Here is a 24,539-nt window from a genome sequence, read left to right on the forward strand (position 1 = left end):
GGCGTGGCGGTGGGCGTGGCGGCGCGGTGCGGTGCGCGGCGGGAGGCGGCTCGGGGGGCGCAGCATGAGGGCGCGCCCCCCGCCGGCCGCCCCAGCGCCCCCGCGCCATGGAGGGCTTCGCCGCCCGCAGCTACGGCACCGGCGGGGCCGACAACCGGCCGCTTTTCGGGGAGACCTCGGCCAGGGTAAGGGGTAGGGGGTGGGGGTGGGAGGGGGGGGCTCCGCTTTGAGGGGGAAGGGAAAAAAAACGCCGCCCGCAACGCGAAGGGGGAGCCCCAAAACATCCCCCCCCCCCCCCCCCCAAGCAACCCCTCCGGCAAAATAAACCCCAGCAAAGGAAATGCAGCAGCGAGATCCCCCCACCCTACCTCAACGTAAATGCCCCCCCAATAATGAAGAACGTGTCGTGTGTCTCCTCCCCCCCCCCCCAACGTAAGCGCCCCCCAATAATGAAGAACATCCCCAGCTCTCCCCCCGTCCCCCCCCGGAATAACGGCAGCGCCCCCCCCCCCGCCTCGCCCCAGGGCTCAGCAAACGCAGCGAGCACCGCAGGCAGCCGAACAAGGCAGCCCCCTAACAGCGAGGAACCTGCCAACAAATTTAAAAGAAAAAAACAAACCCAAAACATAAAATAAGAAAGAATATCTTCCGCTCCGTCATCCCCTCAAACCGGCATCAGATAATCAGGAAAGCTGCACCCCAGTGGAGGCCCCCAAATTCCAAAAGAAAGGAGCCCTTCAAATTGGCAGAATTGTTAAAAAAAAAAACCAAAATAAAACAAAAACGAGCCCCTCCTGATCAGTGCCCCAAAACAAAAATAACCCATCAAAAACTCCCCAAACGAACACCCCCCCCCCAAATTTAAAAAAAAACACCAAACACATCCCCAGAACAAATCCCCAAAGCGAGAACCCCTCCCCAAATAAAGAAGAAACTCCCCAAACACCCCTCCCTGCCCCCCCCCACCCAAAGAAAAAAAAATTCCAAATAATCCCCCCCAAACCAAGCACACACACTCCCCCCAGGCCCCCAGCAGGGAGCAGGGACTCGGGGGGGACCCCCCAAGCAGAGCTGGGAAGGGGTTTGGGTGCAGGCCAAGGGGGGGTCACCCCAGCCAGGGTGCCCCATCCAGGCGCACGTGGCCCCACAGCCCCCCCCCCCCCGCCAAAGCAGAGCCCAGGGCTGCAGCACCCCGAGCTGTAACTCACCCAATTTTTGGGGGCCTTTGCTGGGGATGGAGGGGGGGGGACGCTGCTTTTGGTGGTCTCCTGGTAATTTGGTTTTCTTCCTCGGCCGGGTGCGGTGGCTGACGTGACTCTTCAGGTGACAATCCCCCGTAAGCCGCTCAGCCGGGCAGCTTTTCGGCAGGGTCGGGGACTGTTTCGGGGGGCTGCGCTGGGGAGGGGGCTCTCCGATCCCTTAGGAATCATGATAGGATAGCTGGTGGTGCGCACCCCTTTCCAGCGGGGTGACGGCGGTTCGCGGCTTGGGGTTTGTCCCCTGGGAGGAGAGGTTATACCCGTCAACGTGCGCGTGGGTTTTGGAGGGGTGCAGGCTGAAATTGCGCTAAGTTATTCGCAAAAATATATATAATGCATAATCCCTTCCCCCCGAATACTTGGAAATGCTGCTAACGTGATAGTGGTTAATAAAAACATAAATAAAGTGATACCAGCCAAATTTGGGGGGAAAACCAGAATGATGTGGGATAGGAGCAGGACAGGCGGGACCTCGGAGAGGATGAATTGAGGGGGGACGGCTCTCCCCCACCAGTGGGTGCCAGCCCTGATGGGGAGCACTGGAGGCGAGGGGATCTTTGCCCGGTCCTTGGTCAGGTATTTTGGGAAGCTTCCAGGGATGGAGACTCCTGGGGACCAGGATGTGCCGTCGGAGCCAGGCAGCGATCCCGGCAGGATCCCCAAACTTTCCAGCCCAGGTCAAGCCTTCGATCCCTGACCCCCCGTCTCTTTCCAGCTGTCGCTCTGCTCGCAAAGGAGAGCGGTAAATAGTAAACACGGGATGCTAATTCCAGTTCCTGTGATCTGGTGAATCCCAGATCCCGGGGATCCGGTGTCTTGCACATCACCCCCTGCCTGTCTCCTCTGGCTGGTTTTGGAACCCGTCGTATGGGACCAGCGGCGGCCGATGATCTCCCCCTGCCGTACCCGTGTCCGAGGGACAAGGGATCGCTGTGCTGGCCCGGGGTGGTTTCCTCCGGGATTCACTGGGGTTGCTTAGAGACGGACGCTGGTGAGGTCCGGAGCTGGAAACGTTCTGTCTCAGAAATGACGAAGCTAAACTTTGCCTTAAAATGGAAACAGGTCTGCCAGGAGAAGCACATCTGCCCCGGCTCCGCTTTTGGGTCTCTTGCAAGCGATGGCCAGTGCCGGCAAACCGGGACCCTCCGCTTGGGCTGGGCACGAGGCCAGGGGCAGGGGCAGTGCTCGTGCCCCAGGAAGCCCTGCACCCAAATCGGGGGTCTCGCACCCTTGCCGGCGGTTGGAGATGGATGCAGAGGTGGGGATGCCCTCTTCTTGCCTTCTTACGCTCTCCTGCTCTCCGCGCCCGTGGCTTTGGGGCTAAAGCCGCCCTGTGGGGACGAGAGAGGTGGGCAGCAGCATCGCCCTCCCTCCCCTGCCACGGGCCGGCTGCTCCTGCCAAGCTCGCCCTCCCGTGCCGGCTCCCGAGCGGAGATCGGGGGCAAGCTGGTACCCAAGAAGTCCCTGGTGGGAAGGGGGAGTGACAACACGATGCTGCTGGATGCCAAGCGCTGTGGATTCGGCTGCGGTTACTAGGGATGCGGCACTGGCAGCGAGCGGGTATGAGATGGCACAAAGCAAAGGCACGAGCGGTAAGGTGGCAGAGCGGAGACAGAGCGTCCCAGGTGCAGGACTTCTTAGGAAGAGGTGGAAAGTAGAAGCTGCTTGGGTTCCTCCGTGACGGGAGCATTTAAATATAAGCGGGTGGGTGTTAATTGCTGTGGGTTGGAAGCGGAAGGCAATAGGAAGAGGCTGAGCGGCTCCAGATGGGAATGAGGAGCCTTCGAGGGCACAACAGCGCGTCCCCGTGTCTTGCAGCGGGAGGGCGGCCAGCGTGGTCCTGAGCACAGCTCTTCTCGTGTATAGCGTATACTGTCTGCTATTCCACGTAGTTTAATCTGGCACTAGATTAAGGTATCCCCTATGGCTGCAACGGGCTGTAATTGCCGCCGACCATCTGGACTTGCTGATGTAAGGCATAAAAATGGCTTTTCGGTCATGCCTGCAGAGATGCCACCAGGTACCCACCTTCCAGGGGACCAACCCGTTCCCCTGTCCTGGCCGAGCCTCTGCCAGGAGCTTGTTCCCCGTGGGCTCAGCCTGCAAGCCGCTAACTTGAGGATGCAAGGTGCCGAGCTGGAAGGGGGCAAAGAGCAAAGCTCTTGCTCTCTCAAAGCCCATGGTGCGGGCGCAGTCGTGCAGATGCACCCTCGGTCGTGCCTCAGTTTCCCTGTTGCTCAAAATAACCCTGACCCAGGTCCCAAAGGATCCTGGATTGTGCCCTCCCGCTTTGCGAGGGCTTAATGCTTCCTGACCTCGTCTCCCTTTCCCACAGGCAGCTGGAGGGAGACCTCTGCACCGCAGCAGCTCACTGGGAACAGCCCAGTGCCTCCAGCCCCTGCAACACCCTCCCTGGAGTAAGAGGAGAGGGCAGAAACCCTCCTGTTTCGAAATGCAGCTTGTGCAACGCTGAAACATGGAATTCATTGCCTGGCGAACAGCTCGCTACCTCTTGGCTGCTGGCTAGCTGACCGGGGATCCCCATCAGCGCACCCCGCGCTGCCGGGCTGTATCATGAGTTGGTGTCCGTGGGTGAGCACCCTGAGCTGGTGTAGGTGACCTCCAGCAGCCTGCATGCTCACTGTTTTGGTGAGCTTTTTTGCTGCTGCTCCTTTTTTTTGTACTTTAGCAGCTATCACAACACGTAGTGATCCTGGAGAAAAGTCCTCCCGGAATCAGCTGTGCTGGGTGCAAGAGCCGGCTGTGCCAGCTGGGTGCCATGACTTGTAGGACACGTGGCTCATCACAGCCCGTTTCTGTGTGCCCGGTATCCACAAGCGTCTGCCTGGGCTGGGCCACATGCTCGCACACGGCGCAGAGGTGAAAGGCTCCGTCATCCCCAATCCCTTTAGCCGTCTTGGCCTCTGCTTGTGTATTTTTAACCTTTTTGCTGTGCTAAGCTGCCTGGGGCTGAAGTGTCAGCGGGCACCGGGGAATACAGCCTCTTGCCACTTTGCCAAGCCTGGGATTTCAGGATCAGTGGCTCTAATCCCCAGATCCTGAAATACCTTCTTCTGCCGGCAGCGCATTTGGAAAATTTTAGTGACCGTGGGTTTAACCGCAGGGAAGGGGATGCCCTGACCCCCAGGGACTGGCTGCCACGTGGCAAAGCCAGGCTGCTGCCGGCATCCGTACCCGATCCGGCTGTCGCCGTGATGCCCATCGCTCGGCAGCATGAGAGGAGAGGTCCCTGTGCCGGGGGGACGCTCTCTCCCGCACCCCGTAAAACAGGCAGAGAGAAATGCTCCGCGGTCACTGCCGAGTCCGACCCCCTCTTTTTCTCCTGGCAGACCAGTCTCTGTCTTGGCAAAACGGGTAGATTCTCCCCATCTCAAAATAGCCACCCTCCAAGTCTCTAGTTAATTAGGAGAAACCTAATCACGGCTGAGTTTCTGGATGGTGTATCCTGTCCGTAGGTATGTGGCTGTGTGTCTGTCCCGCCGAGCCTCTCTGCGGAGAGGCAGCCGTGGCTGTGTGCTGTACAGGATGGTGACCCGCTGCTGCTCCGCAGCCGGCTCCTCGGCTTTCCCTCCCCTTCCTCCGCTGTTCAAAACCCATCTCCCCATGGCACAAAGGGAGAAAGGATCCAGCTGCTCACCTCCTGCCACTCCTTTTGTCCCTGGGGAGCCGAGGCCGAATGCAAACTCTGGTCCTCCCCGCCCCATAAAATCACCTTGGTGGGCTCAGCCAGGTGTGCAGGGCAAAACTGCCATCCTCTCCCGATATCGGACTTGCTTTAGGGGCTAAGGACCCCTCTGCGTACTGTCTAGATTCAAGTTAGCTTTGAGTTCTTTAATTAATTTATTTTAGCTCAGGGAGAGGAGTTCCGCCGAGCTGTCGCGATATGCTCTCGTGGAGGTAGCGTGCTTGCATTTCACCCAGTTGCATCTGTTATTTGCCTGGAGTTATTTCTCTTAGCTCATTTTTGGGGTTGGTGGGGGGTGCCTCGTAGATGGCTCCCAGAGGCTGCTCTTTAATCGCTGACGCTGCGTGCGGAAACGCCAGTGAGGAGAAGGGGTTTGTGCCTGGCTGGCGAGGACCCCGCGCAGCGGGTGTTGGTGACGATTTCCTATGGAGGTGGGTCACTTCCCACTGCTGCAGCCACCGCCGTTTTATGTAGGGGACTAATAGAAGAGGTTTTGAAGAGTCTGCTTGCTGTGGTCCTTTCCCTTGAGGATGACCACGACCGGAGCACAGCACCCGCCTCTTACTGAACCGCAAGCTCCAGCGAGGCTTAGGTCAGGGCTGGTGCTCTCCTGCCAGAGCATGCTTTGCTCTCTGCCTCCTCTTTGCTCTCTTGTTTTCTCCTCCTGCCCCGCCGCTGCCATGCGTTACTTCTTCATGACCTGGGGCTTCTCCTTCTACAAGTCGTGTTCCAAAATGTAATGCTAGGAGGGAAGCAGGGTGCAAGACCAGGTGGTGGGAAACTTGGGTTGCCCTGCCTGCTGGCTGGGATGTCTTGGGCAAGCTGCTTTCACTGCTCAAGCTCTTTTCTCACTTCCCTTTAACCGTACCTCTTCAATGACTCTCTGTATAATTAGTTGAAGTTCTGGGGTTTTTCTCTCTGCACATCTTTTCTGCTGTAGCTGTTCTTATAGCATTTTATTTAGGGAGCCATCCGTCTGAGGTGTTACGCCTGACTACGTACAAACCCAGTCTGACTTTGGTGATAGATGTTTATACTCAGAGCAGCACCGCGAAGAAAGGGAGGAGGCAGGTATTCCAGCAGGGATGGGAATGTTCTCCTTTCGCATCAAGTTGTTTCTTACTCCAGCGAGTACATCAGTATGGGGTCCTGCCCTGGGTGCTCCTCTGAGCCCCCAGTGTCACTGCTGGTCCCTGCCCCTGTGCCATCTGGGGTGGGACTGCGATGCTGACGCTGAGGGATACCTCTTCCCAGGTGCAAAAATGTTGTCTCCTGCCAGCCAAGTGTTTTATACTGATGGGGAGCAGCAGAAAGAAGTGGAGGGGGAATACCTGTCCATCCAAGCAGGGCCATCCTGAGGCGTGTTCAGGTCTGCTGGTGTTAGGGGGGAACATTTGGGGTGCAGGGAACACTTCACCTCCTTGCCAGCAGCCCCAGGATTCCCACCTAAGACACTATCAAGCTATTCATTCTCAGGCACGGAGGCTAAAAAAAACTTTTCTGACAAGCTCTGTCTGTGCACTCCCACTTTTTAAATTTTTTTAAAAAGGATTTACACCACTGTAATCGATTAGGACATAGTGAAGAAGCCAGCTGTAAATAAGCAAACCTGCTGCACAAGGACTCGGTCAGTACAACCTCCCTGCGGTCCATGGAGTCAGAAAAGGGAAACCTTCCTGCATGGCAGAGCTGACCAGGGAGCCTTGAGGGTGCTGCTGGGTGTGCTGGGGATAATGTGGGTCCTGGCTGATGCGGTGCTCTGGGTGTTGTTGGTTACGTGTCTGTTTTATGTGGGTTTTTTCGGGTTTTTTTTGGCGGCAAGGTTTGTGTGTAACTGTCCTCTCTTTTCTTCAGGACAGAGTCATCAATCTAGTTGTTGGCGGCTTAACGTCCTTGCTGCTTGTAGTAAGTATCTCCCATCCCGTCCCGCGTTTCATGCCTCCCTTAGGTGACAGGGTGAAAATCGGAGTTCCTCCCCAAAACGGGGCAGAACTTCACTGACCAAAGAGGCTGTAGTTTAGGGCCCGGGTAGTCACTTTGGGGCGCATCTGTCTTTTGAAACTCTTTGACAACAGGAGAAGGAGATTACCTTTCTTCAAGCTGCATTTTAAGATCTAGTTGTGCAACAAAAAGCCCCAAGTCCATGGGCAGATTGTCCATCCTGGCTAAATGTAAGGCTGGGTGAGATGACAAAGTTCTTATGACCCTGGAGAATGTCTTTGGTTCTCTCTACTTCCTTCTATTTATGATTTATTTCCCTCTATTTATGGCTTATAGAAGTTTTTCCAAAGTTTGTCACTTTGTCTCGAGTTATGCTTTCCCCAAGCTTTAAAAGACAAACGCAACGCCATCGTGACTGGAGAGCAGCAGTTCTGCGGTCCATGGCAGCAGCATCGTTTGCGAGCCGAGGTGCAGGGAAGCAGCAGGGAAAGCCAAGGTGCCAGCTGGTGGAAAGCTTGGCTGAAGGGATGCTCCTACACGGGCAGCACGCACCCCCGTGCCTGCTGGCTTTATGGGTACTTGCAGGATGGTTTCCAGCAATAAGCCAGAGTAGCAAAGCTTTTATTGTTTGGGTTTTTTTTTTTTTTTTTTCCCAGCCCTCTAAGTCTGCAGTTGCATCAAAACGATTCTCCTCCAGAATTTTCCATTTCCCTCCAGCTCTTCACAGGGTGGGAGTTAAAGAGCAGGGAGGGGGGTGCAGAACTGGATGCGAGTGCTGCAGTACGCCAGCCGTCAGGGCGATTCTCTTCTCGTTGCAGCTGTGACGGCAGGCGAGAGCAGTCTTCATCTTTGTTTTCCTCCATACAGGTCACTCTAATCAGTGCTTTTGTCTTCCCGCAACTACCTCCAAAACCTGTGAATGTATTTTTTGCTTTCTGCATCTCCTTGTGTTGCATTTCTGCTGGCATACTTGTAAGTACCGCCACATTTGCCGTGCAAGCTTTTGAGTCTATGACTGAGGATGAAGTCTGAATAAAATCTACTTTACGTGGTGCCGCCTTCTTTTTTACACTTTCCTAGAAAAGCTTTCCTGCCTCCATAAAACAAGTTGACAATGAAAGACTAGTGACCAGTTTTGTATTTGCTGCAGAGTAAGTGTGTGAACTAAGCCAACTTCTGCAGACCAGCTGTGATGCAAGACTTGTCACATCCGTGACGATGCCACCCGTAGCTGCCAGTGGAGATGTGAAATAGGAGACTGGGGACAGAGCAGTGAGATGGGAAAGCAAAGATGGATTGTGCTGCAGAAGACCAGGCTGGAGCAAAACACTTGAAGTGGGAGGGCCAGCTAGGCACTTGCAGAAGTCAGTGACCTCTCAGGCCCAGGGGATGAGTTACAGTGGTGGGAATCTACAACAGGTGGCATTTCATTGGGGTAGTAGCAGAGGTTCCTCCACTCAACAGTTGCGGCACCCCAAGAGAGTTGGTCCCAACTGTTGGCAAAGGGAACTGGCAGGTCAGAGTTCATAGAATCACAGCCTAGCTTGGGTTGGAAGGGACCTTCAAAGACCATCTAGTCCAACGCCCCTGCCCTGGGCAGGGATAGCAGCAGCTCCTTCCTTTGCTGTACGTTTGGATGCTTGGAGCATTCTCCTTCTCCCAGCTCTGACCTGGAACGGTCGCAGCGCTGAGCCCCTGACCCTCACTGCTGGGAAGGTGCTCTGCGCTGCCTGGTCAGTACCAGTTTCTGGTCTATGGCTGCTAGCCATGACTCTGCCCAAGATAATTATGTAGTGCAAAACCTGACATTTGTCCTCATCAACCAGGGTGTAGCCAGTTTTGAGTGTTAAAAAAACCAACACCCAATCCCCCCACCCTCTTCAACAAAGCTGACAAGACAACCCAAGTCTTCACAGGTAACGTGGTGCCCTAGTTTCACAAACAAACAGCCTTGTTTGGGGGAGAAACACCCTGCCAAATTCTTGTGTATTTCACAAGCATGCTAAGAAAGCAGGTAGTATTTCTTAATTGTTAAGAATTGTTAAGAAAATTAGCACCTAGTCTCCTCCAGTCAGATGAAGCTGTGTTGTTTTCCAGAAAAAAAAAAAGGACTAGAAGGTGCCAGTTCAGTTACCATAGAGAGTCTCCTCAGAAGTACCTGGCATTGTGAAGTAATACAAACTCCTTCTCTCTTCTAGATCTACTGGTATCGGCAAGGAGACCTGGAACCTAAATTTAGGAACCTTATTTACTATATATTATTTTCTATCGTCATGTTATGTATATGTGCCAACCTGTACTTCCATGAAGTGGGTAAATGATGGACATTGGGAATACCCAGCGATGCTGCTGCTGTGTCAGACAGACTGCTTTCAGCTCAGCTCTACCCAAGACATTTAAGTGAGGACAGTGAGCATGAGAGGAAAGAAGTGGGTTGTGCAAGGATAAAACAGTACATGATTTTCATGTAAATGTATATGTAATGTCCCTCTTGTTGGGGAGAATTATTGCCATAAGACGTGACATTCTGCTTTTTTTTGAAGAGCTACTGTTGCACTTGATGAACATTCCAGTTGTACTGATGTTTCAGAATGGCACAAGCTTTTTCATTTTGGAAAAAACTGCATTTTTTATTACCGTACAAATAAACTGCAGCATTGCAAGGATCTGTAGCAGTATAAATAAATGGCATCTTACAGTTACGTAAGACAAATACTCTTTATTTTGTTTAAACTGAATATACAATTATTTCTGTTCCCTAGGCAACCATTTAAAACTACAACTTATTTTTCACATTAACAAAACCACAGACTGAAAAAGACCAACTCTTGATTATGAAGAGCTAATTACCGAAATAAATAAAATAATTTATACATGAGTCTTTAGTTTCTATAGCTTTTTCTCTCAATTCCTAACTAACAGGCTGCTGCTCAGCCTAGTGTCTGTTTCAAACCCTTGAATGTAGGAATTAATTGGCTTCCTTTGCCTTGGGGCCCCATGCCCAAATTCTCACAGAGCTATTTCTCCAAGACTTTGCCACCTCCACACCACCCCCCATCTACTAACTTGCTGCATAAATCACCTCTGGAGAGGTGGCTGATAGTGTCATGTAAACAATGAGAGAGACAAATGTTCCAGCCTACTCACAGCAATCTTCAAAGTTACAAGCTTGTGGGGGGAGGCTGGTGGGTCCCAGTAGCTTCCCTTTCTCATAGCCCTTCCCTTTTTATTCAGCTTGCTGTAGTGATGAAGGAAAAGAAAAAAAAAATTTCCACAAGTGATCTCTCTGAACTCTGTCCGTTGCCAGCAACGGACTCCAGGAACAAGCAGACCAGGCAAGTCCCATAAGCATCTGTGTCTTCTTCCTATGCCGTAGACATACTGATAAGCCAGATGAGATGGGAATACAGACCATTTCTTCATGATGCTGCCCATGCTCCCTGAAGTCTTTGATGGAATATATTTCTTCCTGAAATGCAACAGTCTCTCTTACTCCATGTATTACAAGAGTCAGTAAGTGCAGAAATCCTCACCCATTCTTCATGAAACATGTGCAAACTAATTCTTGCTGTGGCACTAAGAGGCTACAGTCCACAATCCTTGACTTCTGTCCAGTTTTCCAGCTGTGCAGTTCAGCACACCAGTAACAAGTCAGATCAGAACCGACCATGTGGATCCTAGCAGCGAGCACTGCAACAGAGGTTCTTTAAAACACTGAAACGCCCCAGCTGAGACGGAGTACATCAGGCTTCGGTTGGCTGCTCTGTAACCCTTTACAAATGAGGTAAATAGCCTGAGCAGAGAAAGTGCACTGTAGTCATTTCAAACTGGAAGTTTCTGTTTAAAGATACGGACTGACTGCTTTCTTTGGAACTGTGGCACAGGGTTGTAACTAATTCCATAATGCAAACATGGTCAATAGAAAATGGACATGATTACTGCTTCTCAGTGACAGCTCACTAAATCTTCAACATCCTTTGAATCTTCCGAGTCAGGACTGCCCAACGATGAGCCAATAATGTGTGACCCATCTCCGTGATGCTGTAGGATAGGATCTGTCAAGAGACGTAGTACATTAGAACTGTTATTTGCTGTGTCATTGTAACAAGATATAAAATACACATTTAGGAGACAGAAAATGCCGTCTGGAATTTTAATCAATTTTAAGCAACGTGGCTCAAAGTAGGCAGTTCTCAGTTTCTAGTTTCAAAGGTAAGCTATGACTTATATGGATGCAACTAGTGTGACTCACATTTGGATTCATCAGGTATTACTGTATCAGGCCTAGTGCTGACCTTCTGATGGCTCTGCAAGGAGATCCTTCCTCTGGAAATGCATATTTGTTAGGTGCAGAGTATATCTGTGTTGCTTCCAAGTTTGAGATGACTCTTGGCATTGGGGAGCGTGGCACAAGCTAACAAGCCCTTCCAGGTGAGTGCTGTGCAAACACATCCCCAAATAGCCCAGCCCCTCACCATGAGAGGCATCAAGTGCATTTCTGATGCCTCCGGTCTTCTCTCAAGTAAGAATTGTCACTGAAGCACCAGGCATGAAGAAATGCACACTGAAGAAAGAGTTACTTATTAGCCTATGTGTACTAATTCAAAGCTCAAGGGTGATGGAAACGGCTCAGCAAGTGATGAAGCAGCTGCTATTATAATGCTTTTCCCACAAGGTTAAGTGGAACTTTCTTCCACTTCTACTGATAGCAGTTGGGTAACCAACTTGCTTAAAGTTTCATAGCAATGACGTGGAAAATTATTTAAGAGAAAGCAAGGATCTAAAGAGTGTTCTTCACGGGAACTCAAAAGTGCCATACTGCTTTAATGAATCCTAGCTCCAACATCAACCATACACAGGGACTGTTGTACCTGTTAAAGTTGTCAGGGGCAAGACTGATTCGCTGTCTATATCATCTGTTGTCTGGATAAAACCATGGGAAGAAGGAACAATAAGCACAGTCTCATCATCTATTGTAGGCTGATCAACTTGTTCTTCTATCGTTGGAGAACCCAGGTCCTGAACAACACAAAACAGGACATGAGAGTGTACTCTTGGTAGCATAAACAGAAAAATGTCCTTTGCTCAGCCATACTCCACAGTAAGTAATACACTGCCTGGATTAATTTTCTCTCATTAAATTTAAATGTCAGCATCTGAGCTAGTTTACTTCAGCATTTATAGGGCATGTTTCATCCCAGTGCAGGCATATAAAAAACAAGATAAAAAGAATTCTACCCTGTGAGCAGTATAAGGGCAGGGGGGGAGAGGAAAGGAGGGACTGCAAGGGAGTGATAAAATGTTATCTTGTTAAGTCAAATGTTTTGTCTATAAAGAGGAATAATTAAACTTTTCCACTACTTGCTGTCTAGATGTTCTCAGATACTGAAGCAATACCTTTATAGTACTACCAGCTCCTCAAATGAAGTAGCTTTACCTGAACTTCTGTGTCAAGTTTTAACTAATGAACACAGAGCTCAAAAGACCCATTTTAATTGCTGTGCCTTGCTTGCCCTGTCACTTGCTGACTGTAGGTTGGCTCCAAACTTTTTTAGCTGAACCTCATTATATCAAAAAATTAGCAACACATTGATTCCTTCCAGGTACACGTGCTCAATACCCCTGCTCTCTTCCAGTCCTGTAATAGCTGCTGCTGCCTCTTCCCTAGCTCGTGTAGTACTGGAATGGCAGTCATACATCTGGCTTACTCAGTGTCACAACACACTCCGGCAGACTCCTGGTTCTGCAAATGCAGTGAAAAGACATCCTAGATAGTACTGCCAGAATAAGCAGAGATATTTGGATTCCAGTTTTTGTGTGTAACATGCGTTAAGGTTTGTTCAAGCCTTCAGGAATCACTGATGCAGAATGCTAGCCAATGTTGCTGACAGAATGGAAGGTACCTGGATATATCACTGTTTTCAGAGGGAACAGGAACTGTTTGGGAGAGGTTACAGCCCTCTCTGTTCAAGAAAATCCTGAAGTTCCTCCACCTAGTTACGGCAAAACTTAATTTTCCTACACAGTTTCACAATGTTTTTGTAAAGGCAGCTGCCTGAAAACCCTTCCCCTGGTGCTGCTGAAGGAGTTGACTCTCTTTGCTGCAGCTCGGTGATTTAAACTTGGTCCAAACGTGTACCCATTCATGCAAGTCACAGTATGCTCAACCTGCAAAAGCAGCTTGCTGCAGAGAGCACAGCTGAACCTGGCCATGATAAGCAGTATGTGGAAAGACTTGAAACTGGGAAGAGGAGGCGTGAAAAACTAAAGACACCATTGTGGCAAATGGGCACCTTTCCCAGCCAGAAATAATAACACTCTGCAGCATGACTGCCTGCTTCCCACTACCCACACCCACAGTGACAATACAATACTGGCAAGTGCATAAAAGCAAGACTGACTTAAAGAAAGCAAAATTTAGGCATGTTTTTCTAGAGTAACTTTTCACTTGGAATCGCTCACAGACAGTTCACTATTTCCTAGAATTTAAATACACATATCAAACTTGAATCTGACTAGAAGTGTAAGGCAAATTAGAATTACAAATTCAGTTTGTCTTTCTGTATAGAAAGTTCAGTACCTCTTTATATCCTGCTAGCCAAAAGCGATTTCTGCAAAGCTTAATTAGGAACTAGGTTTATAGCAGCAAAAGTTTACTAACTCTACCTCGAGAAGCCAAAATTTTAAACTGAGAGTAGAAAGCTGATGGGCTGCCTCAACCGTTGAGAATCTTATCACAACTATGTCAACCATGAGACAAGAAAAAGGAAAATGGAAAAATAATCCCCAGTTTTGGATGCATTCAGTATTCAAATGCTTCTGTAGCAGCAGACGGTTGAGATGTACAAAGATACTCCTCTTTGTAAGAGCACAATGGATATGCAGTGCCTATTAGAAACTTCTTCACAAAGCCTAACAAAGTCAAAGCATATCAACAATATATTTTCAAGACTGATAAAGCAGAATTACAGCAACTGTAAAGCACAGTGTTTTAGAGAACAGGATGGGGTATTTGAATCTAACTCATCTCTTCCCACAGTCTAAACTAATGAAGCTTCTAAGGAAAGAGGTATTTTCTACCCACTAAAGAGTTACCTTCTTTTTAGCATCTATTTTCTCGACTTACTCATTATCATAGTTCTAGCAACTGAAAGATGGAGGAATTTAGTATGAACAATCCCAATGCCTGAAATCATTTGGATAAGCTCATTTCTGCATCTCAGGTGTTGTAGCTGAATAAAACTGAAGCCAGAGAAATAGCTTAAAATTCCAATTTAAAAGATACTTACTGGAGTAGTATGTTTAATAGAAGTCCTCAAAAATGGAAACTGTGGTGCACCTTGAAATATGTTATTAGATTCATAGAGCAAAAACTAAATACTCTACCTCACCTCCCTTGCTCAGCAGTCTGTCTACTTGTAAAGTGTGTGTGTTGGACAATTAACAGCCTAGTTTAAAGCAACAGCATCAAACAGTAATTGGATGAAGGCAACTGTTTGGTGCCACTAATATTCCCACTTTCTATTGTCATCATGCAAAAGCACCCTGAGCAGTGAAGCAGCTCCACAGCTAGTGCAGTATTCAATCCTCCAGACCAAGTATCATATAAACCCTAGTACCAAATTAAATGCTATCACTTTCACACCCGTAACATATTAATGAAGCTCAAGGATAGAGGATCTGAACAATACTTGTAGAACTACGATATACATGAAATCACTGACATATTTCATATAAATAGCCTTATATAAAGGTCAAAGATGCAGAAATGGGGAAAAGTATCATGCACTCCCATACCTCAGTAACATAAGTGCTGGGTAAATCAGAGTGAGAATCCTCTTCCTGTTTCAGGCTGGTATCTGAAATCTCTTCCTCGGTTCTCACCATAACTCCATCCATCAGTTCACTGCTGTTCCTGCTGCTGAATTTGGAGGCATCATCCTCATTGTAGGTTGCCTGTTCTTCATCACCCAGCTTGGACTGATGGATATCATCTGGGAAAGTATTTGTTTCTAGGGTATCGGGAGGATCTGTCAGGTCAGCTGACTGAATATCTGAATCAACAGTAAGTTCTGCCTGAGTGACAGAGGAGGAGATATCTTCAGCAGCAACGGTGCGGATTATGACACTTGGCGTGTGGCACTGCACTGTGACATTGTCACTTGTATTTAACAAATGCTCTGGCTGTAAGCAGTATTTTCAAAAAGACACACAAACAAAAACCAAAAAATGTCAGAGACTTTCCTTCAAGTTATCTTCAAATCTTTCAGCAAATAAAAGCAAAAGGATTCAAAGAACTCACTGCTAAGTGTAATTTAGAGTTTTACATATATAGTATGCTAGCCCAGATCATCTGTTGACCTTTCCTGGCCTTAAATGATGAATTCGTAGACTGAATTTGGTGTAAACTGTTCTTTAAGTCACAAATAATGTAAATATATAATATGAAAGAGGCAACTGTTCAGGTGAGGATCACTGTAGATTCAAAAGATCAGAGGTTTTTCCCAATTTTGCATCACTTTTGTTATTCAATCTCCAGTTTGCTTCCCCTTCCCTTTCTCTAATAAAAAGTAATACTGTCACTACTATACAAGTTTTGTGAACACCAATAATCATTTGTGAGAGTAACTGGAAACATCAGGAAACTGTAGTATTTTGTTTTGCTGGGGGGCAAGCCACCAGAAAGAGACATCATGTTCAGCCACAGTAAGAACTAAGTTGCTTCCTAAAGCTAAGTTTTGATGCAACTTGCTTTTTAAAAACAATTTAAAAAAAAAAGAAATTCTCACTCTTCAGTATTTTAAGCAAAGCAACAGTTATGACTTAAGAACTGCTTTGCAAATTCAACATGCCCAAATAGGGGCCTGCATTATTATGTTCCTGTCCCTCCACTGCTCAAACTCCAGTCTTTTCACTGCTCAAAATACATACCGATAAGGCATGAACGATGATCTGTTCTGGGGAGGCTGGAGCAGCAGCAGCAGCTGTTAGGGTCATGGTAGGACTAGTCGTCAGCGTTAAAGGAAGGCCTTGGCTTGAGCTTGTCTGTAGTAAATATGTACCTGGTGTTCCAGTCGGCTGGAGATGGAAAGACTACAAAATACCACACAAGTTTAATACCTAAACACACTGCCTTCCTGGGCCACACTGAGCACTCAGAGCATGTTTGTTTACATGAACTAGTCTAACTGTAACTCCCTTGGAAAACAAACAAACAAATCCAATCCCTATTGCATTGATTGCTGTACTGCACTCAAGAAGTAGAAAGAAACCCATCCATAACCTTAGACTACCAAGACAAGTACTAACTAAGGCCAAGAGTTAAGCAGGACTGTATTATGCTGTACAACAGCAGGCAAGAAAGGAACAAGTTCAACTTACTCTTAACATTAAGAAGGAGAAACTGTGCTATAAATTACTGAACAATGGAACTGAGAGAATCTTTACTTACGGGGAGCTTCCTCTGGCTCCGTTATGTCAGACTTCAACAAAAAAACAATGAGCACAATGGAAAACTTCATAGCACTAAGGCATTAAGACAGATTTAAAGCATTTAACTGTAATTCACATTTTACTCCACAGCACTAATGAAGTACACTTTCAGAAATACATTTTGCTTTGAGCTTTTAAGTTTTAGATATCTTAACTTCCACTTTCCACTTGAGAACTGATTTTTTGGGGAAATGCACAGTTCCATAGTCTAAGAAGTAGCTATGCTTCAAAGAAAAAACCACAGCAACAAATATCAGTTCTCTTTTACTTACTGGAAGAATCTCAAAGGTCTGTAGAGTTCCACTGTTTAGTGTTATTGTCTCAGAGTCAACAGTAGCAGCAGGGGAATCGGTTGAGGCTGCAAAAGAAAGAAAAAGAGGAAAAATAAATATGTAAACCAAAATGTTTCAGCCCTGCAGAGAGCGTAACATACTCTAATTACTACATAGCAGAGTACTGTTAATTCCAGTAAGAGGAAAAACAAAACTGGCTTCAATCCTAGTGACAAGATTCTCTGGGTACCCAAGATACAATACTATTTAAAGAGGGCATTCTACAATCCCCAAAACGCAAAAGAAAGTATGGTTTTAGTGCACAGGGATAAAAGCAGACAAATAAAGTTATCTCACGTGATCTAATTACTTTTTGGTAATGAGATTTGTAAGAGGTTCTGGTATAATAATATCCTTTGGATCATGTATAACTTGTTTTAAAATGGTGTCAGGTTTAATATTACTATATTTCCCATGGACCTCTTCCCCGCCCCCCCCCCGTATTTGTAACCTTTTCCGCCCTTCACAGTATGTCCACCACTGATGAAACATCAGATGCTCTACAAGATATTTGCCTACCCTGCGTATTATGATTACAGTGTATAAAAGCTTTAAGTATTCTTACAAGTGTGTAATTATTTATGCAATTATCTCAATTAATTCTAAAAGTAACAAAGAGAAGCATTGAAAACAGTTTACATATCAGACATTTCAAGATCACCAGGTCCAAACAGCTAATACCCAAAGCTTTATAAGAGATCAAAAAAACTATTCAGAGATGCAATCATGATTTTTACTTAACTCTTAAAAAACTCAGAAGTTCCAGGAAGCTGGAGGCAAATTAATACTTTGCCTGGGATTATCCAGTAATTCCATAAATACCGAAAGGGCAAAAGACCTACATGAAGACAGCAGTGCTCCAAGCACTGGAAACTTGGCCATCTGACTTTGTAGCTTCAAAATAGAATAATTTTGGTCTCTTAAGATGATACAAACTCCGATTTTGAAGCTTTTATTGTTGGAGTGGCATGTTCAAGGGTTCCTGCTGCAGATTTCCTGGCACTTAGTAGCAGACAGCTGTAAAGTGTGGCTTGTCAGTTACCTAGCCAGTTATGTTCATAAAGCTTACAGCAATTACCTCTTTGAAACCTTAAGCCTTCTATCAAATGCAGCTGAAAGTGGCTAATAGGTTCAGCTCTCATGGGATTGGGAAAGACAGAATACAAAATTCACTTTGATTACATAAACAGAAGTTCTTCAGGAAAGCAGACTAAAATGGGGAAAAAGGCTTGTTAGGCAGACAGGGGTAAGTGACATCACAAAATAACCATTACAGGATTCAATTCAGAAAGGATGAAAGGTTACAGAATACCAGCACATCTTGCCTGCTCATCAAAACCCAATAGCTTTGACCAAGCTTGGTTCAAAGTCTGAGACCACTGACGTATTACGTCAGATAAAAAGTTCTTGGCTTGGTATTGCGCGTCATTCCAATTAAAATTTAAACCAGATAAAATGAAGATGGCACTTAGTAAGTAGATTAAGATAGGCTAATCTAATGAAATCATAAGCAGGAAATTGTTCACCAAATGCCTATCTAGTCATAGGCTGAAGAATCAGTTCTTAACCTGATTAATTAATTTTGTAATCAGCAAGACTGAAGCACTACATTTTCCTAATAAAATTCACAAGTGACAAACTGCAAAATAGTATACAATGGAGATGACAGGCTGCATATGGGGTGACTGGATTGGAGTGACTGGAGTTACTTAGTAAGATTAGTTACAAAACCAAGCAATAAGCACTACAGTCAAGGTAGACCTGGTAATAAATGTTTGATAATGAGCAAAGTTCATCCTTAAGAGCATGGGAAGCACCAACTTAAAAAAAATAAAATACAGTGGTTAGAGCAGATCATCAGCTGAATGTCAGTGTGACTTGGCAGCTAACACTTTCCAGAGTGTTTGTGCCTAGAAATAACTGCATAATAAACAGCAGGACTAGAAAAAACAACATTATATACCCTCCCTTCAGTGTCCTTCATCAGAACTTAGGGACAGCAGTGTATACATTTTACAAAAGGAGATCTTGTACATGATATTTATTGTTCTGGACAAGAGCTACCAGAAGAAACTCAAGGAATAAACATATACACTGTATCTTCATTAGGAGGCTTGTGTACTGAAGCCTTTTCAAAGAAAATGTTATATGGCAAGCTCTTATGTGCATGCACACAGACAAGACACCTACAACCCCTATGTCCAGGCACTCCAATTGCAGCTTCTTGGTACTACTGCCACGGTAATACTTTCATTTGCCTAACAAAATTAGAAATGGGCAAATGGAATCCATAAATCCTTAATCTGAAGTTATAGCAAGACCAAAGCAGAATTAATAAAATTCTCTAAGACATGCCCACACCTCCTTCACCTTCTTAACATAAAAAAGCTTTAGGTTTCATTAGAGGACATCGAGTCGCTCGTTTCAGCTACTTACAGACATGTGTAATCTGGACTGGAATCTGCAAAGCTGCCACAGGGCTTGGTGCGTTGCCTGCGTTCTCCTCTAAGCGAGCCACTCGAATTTGCACGTGCTGAACCCCCGAACTGGAATTAGTGTTTGGTAATCCACTTCCAGATTTGTTCTCCGAAAGCTGGTGCCCTGGATTGTTTTTTTGGTTCTCATGGAGTTGTTTAAGACCCTTTATCAGCACTGAGAGAAAGAATACTCACGCTAAAGCATGTTGAAGAAGCACATTTGAAATGCTGCATGTGAGATTTATCCAAGATGGAAAAAGTAACCAAAATCCTTCTGAATTTGGAACCTAAACAATTTATAGAGATATATCAACTAGAAACTTAGCACATACATAAAACACATTTATAGTCAACTACTGGAGTGAACTTCATTTTCTCAAGGAATCTAGACATTTTAGGATGCTTGGGGAAAAAAAAAAGAAAACGTCATAAAATTTTGGACCTCTCTAAAAACACATACAGTATATCTCCGAGCTACAATCAAGTTCCAGTATCATTAATTGTGTAATGCTGCTATAAGAAGTAAACCCTCCAATCTTACAAAACATGGAAGTGGATTTGTTCAAGAGGTTGACAGAAGTGTCACTGGAAATAGGGAGGAAAAGAGAATTAATCTCGCAGCAGCTACACTACAATTCTTTGTCTGTGCATGAAGTGGCCCATTACTCCAGTAAAACTGCCCACCTTTCTTCCCTGTGACCACTTTGGTCCCAGTGAGGGAGTGGTTGACATATATATGGTTACAAAAGCTGAGGCCTCTACTTTTCTAGCATTCAATACAGCAATCTGTTTAAACATCTCCCACTCTTGACACCATGACATTTTGTCTGGGAAAGAGAGGGGAGCCTGTTGATTCAGTGGCATATTTATATTATAGATGATTTCATGGAACAACTGTCTATTAATGTATGGTAAGCATAACAGGGCTACCCTCTCAATTGCAGCCTCCAGGCATGACTAATATATAACCACACTGACTACCACAGCAAAAGTGTCCATTAAATTACACCTTTCATTATGACATGACCAATCTCTCTGAGTTTAGTTCCTTTCCCCAAGTCAGAGAAAAGGAAGGATGAAGGTCACGGAGACTGAAATACTCTTTGTCTCAGGCACTAGTTTCTCCAAGCAAGAATGAGAAAATGCTATGAGACACCTATCTGGGGAGCTTTATACTCCCAATTCCACCCCTCATCCTCACTGTGCAGCTAGATCTACCTTCTGTCTACAGCTAAGGTTCAGCACCTCACACAGATTACATTTTAAAGGTAACAGATCTAACCTGAGGTGATACTGCTAGGCTGCAGATACATATCCTCTTCCACCTGAAGAGGTCACTGCCTTCCATACCAAAGATCATCATCATCTGAGATTTGCCAGCTGAGCTGCTTAGATACATGCTCTCACTTTAGCCAAAGTGAGGGGAGTTGGCAAAATCTACAGTTTAGGTGTATACATCAGCTTGGCTTGTTTTGACTGAAATACTTAAGAATTGCTTGTAGGAGCAATTCAGCCAGCAGATCCAAGGGGCCAGTAAGTTCAGCAAAGGAGCAATGTGCTCTTTGGCCAGCAATGCTGTAAGTAGACAACAAAATACAGCCTTATTCCTCTGATATTTGTGAAAGGAGCTTTCAGAAGAGAAGTGTGCAGATAGTACATTACCAGGGAATGAAACATCTTTGTGGTTTGCAATCTGTCTTTTAATGGTCCACCATTTACTCCGAAGCCACTGTGGTGAGCGGACACTACTCCATCCTTCAGCTAGTAAATCCCAATTGATGTCATTTTCATCAGAAACTTCAAGTTCCGCTATCCTGGCAGAATACAGAAAATATTTACCTGTTAGAAACTACCCTCCAGACTGGAAGGGGTGTTGCACATCTCCAGTCTTGTCACACGTAACAGCGGCAAAATGGCATGCTAGTGAATAGTCCATCAGAGCTCATGAATTGACACAGGCTTCCAAGGCGCCACGCTGCCAGAGGTCAAGCAGAATCATAAACAACAGAAGATGGACTAGACCTGTTAGATGATCCAGTCCATCTCCTTGCCATGCAGGATTATTCTCCTTATTTACATATACATTAGGACTTTGATCAGATTATTGTGAAGCATTCCAAATGATGGTACTTGCATCTTTTCTCTTTGGAAAACCATTCCCCAAATATATCTCCAAGGCAGGAAATACTTCCTGAGGTTCACTCTGAACTTTCACTTAATTAATTTCATGTTATGATATTTACTTCTGTTTTCTCCTAAATAACACTCATCCGTCCTTAACACAGATTTTTGCCTCCTCTCAGATGCTTCTTAGCCAAAGTAGATAAAGTTAACTACAGTATTAAACAGTTCCTCATAAACCAAACCCATCAGGTTCTCCAGGTAAGGGACAGTCTTCACATAGTTTTGGCAGATGTTATGCACACACTGGATTCTACCAGAATCTGTTTGAATACTATAAATATCTCTGAACTGCCTCCAGCTCATCTGTACATGGAACATATGAAAGACAGGTGAACAACGAGAAAGGAAAAGATTTTTGTGGAAGTTAAGAAAAGTACTCTTCACAAACCAAGCAATAGCACTAAACACTCTTGCTAGCTTAAAAAAAAAAAAAAAAAAAAAGAAAAAAAAAAGCTACCAAAACCAACCCTGCAGGATGAGTTAAGGCTATCTGGACAGACCAAAACAGATACCATTTGTACAGAAAAATTAAGAATTATAACCAGCACATTCTGAAATGTGGAATCACGTTCCTCATTTTCAGTTCATGTCAAACAGCTTCAGTAAATTAGTGAATATTGCTTTGGAAATAATGCTTAGATTCTCTGGATGTCTTGGCTTTTTATTCCCACCCAAAACTATCAACCCATAAAAATCCACTGGCTAAAAAGCCTGAGGTAAAGGCATTCAAAACGGCAGGAGGACTGGAGAGAGCAAAAGATTTCCAAAGTTACTACCAGGTTGCCAGTTCAAATGTAGTCAAAGATGCTGATATCCAATCAGTGTTTGGTGGCCTACATGAAATTAATTTGCAGTCTCGGTTTAGTTCTTTGTAGACAAGACGTCCACATCACAGAAACCACCACCACACTTGACCCTTGTTGGTCATCTCAGCAGAGAGGCCAAGGACTGAATGGGCAGGGAGACTGAACTACCCTCCAGTTAAGGGTTAAAGCGCATCGGTGGGGCAATGTGTGGGAAGCTTGCACGGTTGCTGCCTGTGCTGTACCTTTTCTGTGGAATAAAGAAGACTTCAGTCTCCAGGGTTTTCAATCTGACACCTTTCACGAACACTAACATTCACTAAAAAAACAAAAAACAAAAAATATGTTCAATAATAAATCTCTGGGAACTGTAAACACAGCAGTGATTTTTGGAGGGTTCTAGAGTTTTTAGTGTCTAAGAAACCAGCAAAATGGACCCCAATGGAATCCTGCTAGCGTCACGTATTACAAACCTTTAAAAGTAACTAAAATAACAAACCTCAAGATCAGATTTATTTCATCTTCCTTGGTCCACTCAGTGCCCCCACTTTGTTTCCAGTTGAGATAGTTGAGCCATTTAGAGCGGCATTGCTTTTCAGAGCGTGTCCCGACCCGTTCTGCCACGGCAGCCCATGATACACCTTGTGTGACAATGTCACCTGGTTCTGTGCTAGTTAGCTCATGCACTACTTCTGCTAGTCTTTTTTCTTCTTTCTCTGTCCACTTTCCTGAAAGAGAGAAAAGCCCTCCAACTTAACTAACAGGAGATGCCCTCTGTTCTGCTCTGTAACACGTCAACAGACATTTAGCTTCAGTGCCTTACTCTAGATGCCAATATTGACTTGTGAAGAAGATATAACTGTTCTTACTTACTAACAATTTATATTATATCCATTCTTGATTAACAAATGCATAATTCCATCATTTTGCTGCCAAGTTTCTTTCTCTTCTCTTCCTCTCGCAGATGAATGAAGGCGCACAGAACTTACCAAAATACTGACCAAAGCAAACTGGTCCAAGCTACCTGAATGGTATTAGTTGAAGTAAATTAACCACACAGCTATTTAGTATTCGATAATGACATGAGGTCTGACTAAATTTTCCTTCCATTTGAATATATACACTACAAAATAAACAATACTTTACTCCTAAAGTGCACCTGTCTCTTAATTGACAACGAATATACAGTGTATGTTTACTTTACTCCTAAAGCACATCCGTCTCTTAATTGACACCAAATATACAGTGTATGTTTATAAACATCAAACACAAGGGAAAGTACTTTTTAATCCACCTCAATAAAATATGCTCCAGTAGCACAACATACAACGGAAAATGGACTGCAAAAATAAACTGCGTTCTGATCTTTTAGAAGTGAAACTGGAGAAACCTATACCAAATACATTCTAAAAACGTCCCCAGATTTCACATTACAAGTGCCTCAGCTCAGGGTTACAAATCTCTGAAAACACCATTGACAAAGGCAAAGGTGACAGAGTTTTAACTAGAATAGCCATTACTGACACCAGCATTTACCTCACCTGTGTTGCAGGTATCCTTCATCAATCTACATCGATCTTTTACGGATGAAGCACTTCTCCCCAGTGCAGCTCCTATTGTGGCCCAATCGTTACCATGCTTTATTCTCAGCCTAAATAGAAACATGTTCATTAGCACTATATCCAGTTATGAGTTTACCAAAATATCAAATGCGATATAATAAAACCAGGATGGATGTGCAGAATGGGGAGTCACTTGATACTACAGTTTTAATACTTTCTGTCATCACTGCTGATTTCTCTATGTTTCTAGAAGCCTTTGGGCCAGCTAAACCACAGGATACTCACTTAGAAAATGCTTAATATCCAACTGCCTTGCAGGAACGTTGTGAGGCTTAATTACTGTGTTAAATACAGTACGAATGTTTAGAAAAACAGTCAACATCCATTCTACACAAGTTCCTCAGGGTTTTCAGATGGTACAGAGATCACTTGAGAAATCCAAATAATGCCCAACGAAGGCATCTTACAGTTTAAATCAAGCAAACCACTGCATAATCATTTTCATAATTTTAACTATTATTTTCCTCCCACACATGACAACAGGTTGCTTAACATGTTGAGCCATGACTACTTTTGACACGTCTGGAACCAAAGGCACCTTGTGAATGACACAAACCAGCTAAATTGATCCAAACATATCCATCAACGCAATGAAATACACTCCCTTCCTTCCTTCAGTCCAACCTGGTTTCTTCAAACTGCTCAACACTGGAAAGCTGCAAAAGGAGATAAAGTCTGCAGCCCCTCCTGCTTGATCTATCGGGTTCACAGTCAAAATCAAAA

The 24,539-nt window shown here is 45.4% G+C and overlaps 3 protein-coding genes across 7 annotated transcripts in view; 2 read left to right on the forward strand and 1 right to left on the reverse strand.

Annotated features, from left to right (window-relative positions):
- The window catches only part of ELAPOR2 (endosome-lysosome associated apoptosis and autophagy regulator family member 2), a 355,914-nt gene that overhangs the window by 165,974 nt on the left and 165,401 nt on the right, over positions 1-24,539 (forward strand). The window lies entirely within an intron of this gene.
- TMEM243 (transmembrane protein 243) lies at positions 9-9,608 on the forward strand. The gene is made up of 4 exons (XM_049814119.1): positions 9-185; positions 6,820-6,870; positions 7,774-7,878; positions 9,105-9,608. The coding sequence occupies exons 1-4, from the start codon at positions 108-110 to the stop codon at positions 9,225-9,227; spliced, it is 357 nt and encodes a 118-aa protein (XP_049670076.1). The 5' UTR covers positions 9-107; the 3' UTR covers positions 9,228-9,608.
- DMTF1 (cyclin D binding myb like transcription factor 1) overlaps positions 9,611-24,539 on the reverse strand; it is a 30,802-nt gene continuing 15,873 nt past the window's right edge. For all 5 annotated transcript variants that reach the window (XM_049814099.1, XM_049814097.1, XM_049814098.1 and 2 more), the window contains 9 exons: positions 23,736-23,845; positions 22,694-22,922; positions 20,870-21,021; positions 19,167-19,382; positions 16,671-16,756; positions 15,838-15,999; positions 14,704-15,090; positions 11,778-11,925; positions 9,611-10,961 (listed from right to left, as the gene is read on the reverse strand). In XM_049814099.1, coding sequence (XP_049670056.1) covers positions 10,852-10,961; positions 11,778-11,925; positions 14,704-15,090; positions 15,838-15,999; positions 16,671-16,756; positions 19,167-19,382; positions 20,870-21,021; positions 22,694-22,922; positions 23,736-23,845 — 1,600 coding nt within the window. In that variant the 3' untranslated portion in view covers positions 9,611-10,851. The remainder of the gene's footprint in view (positions 10,962-11,777; positions 11,926-14,703; positions 15,091-15,837; positions 16,000-16,670; positions 16,757-19,166; positions 19,383-20,869; positions 21,022-22,693; positions 22,923-23,735; positions 23,846-24,539) is intronic.

Source organism: Accipiter gentilis, chromosome 11 (genome assembly GCF_929443795.1).
Source record: "Accipiter gentilis chromosome 11, bAccGen1.1, whole genome shotgun sequence".
Lineage (NCBI taxonomy): Eukaryota > Metazoa > Chordata > Aves > Accipitriformes > Accipitridae > Astur > Astur gentilis.

Coding starts and splice junctions, on each gene's coding strand:
- TMEM243 (XM_049814119.1), top strand. CDS start 108: ATGGAGGGCTTCGCCGCCCGCAGCTACGGCACCGGCGGGGCCGACAAC. Junction 6,871..7,773: donor TAACGTCCTTGCTGCTTGTA/GTAAGTATCTCC, acceptor TCCTCCATACAG/GTCACTCTAATCAGTGCTTT. Junction 7,879..9,104: donor GCATTTCTGCTGGCATACTT/GTAAGTACCGCC, acceptor TCTCTCTTCTAG/ATCTACTGGTATCGGCAAGG.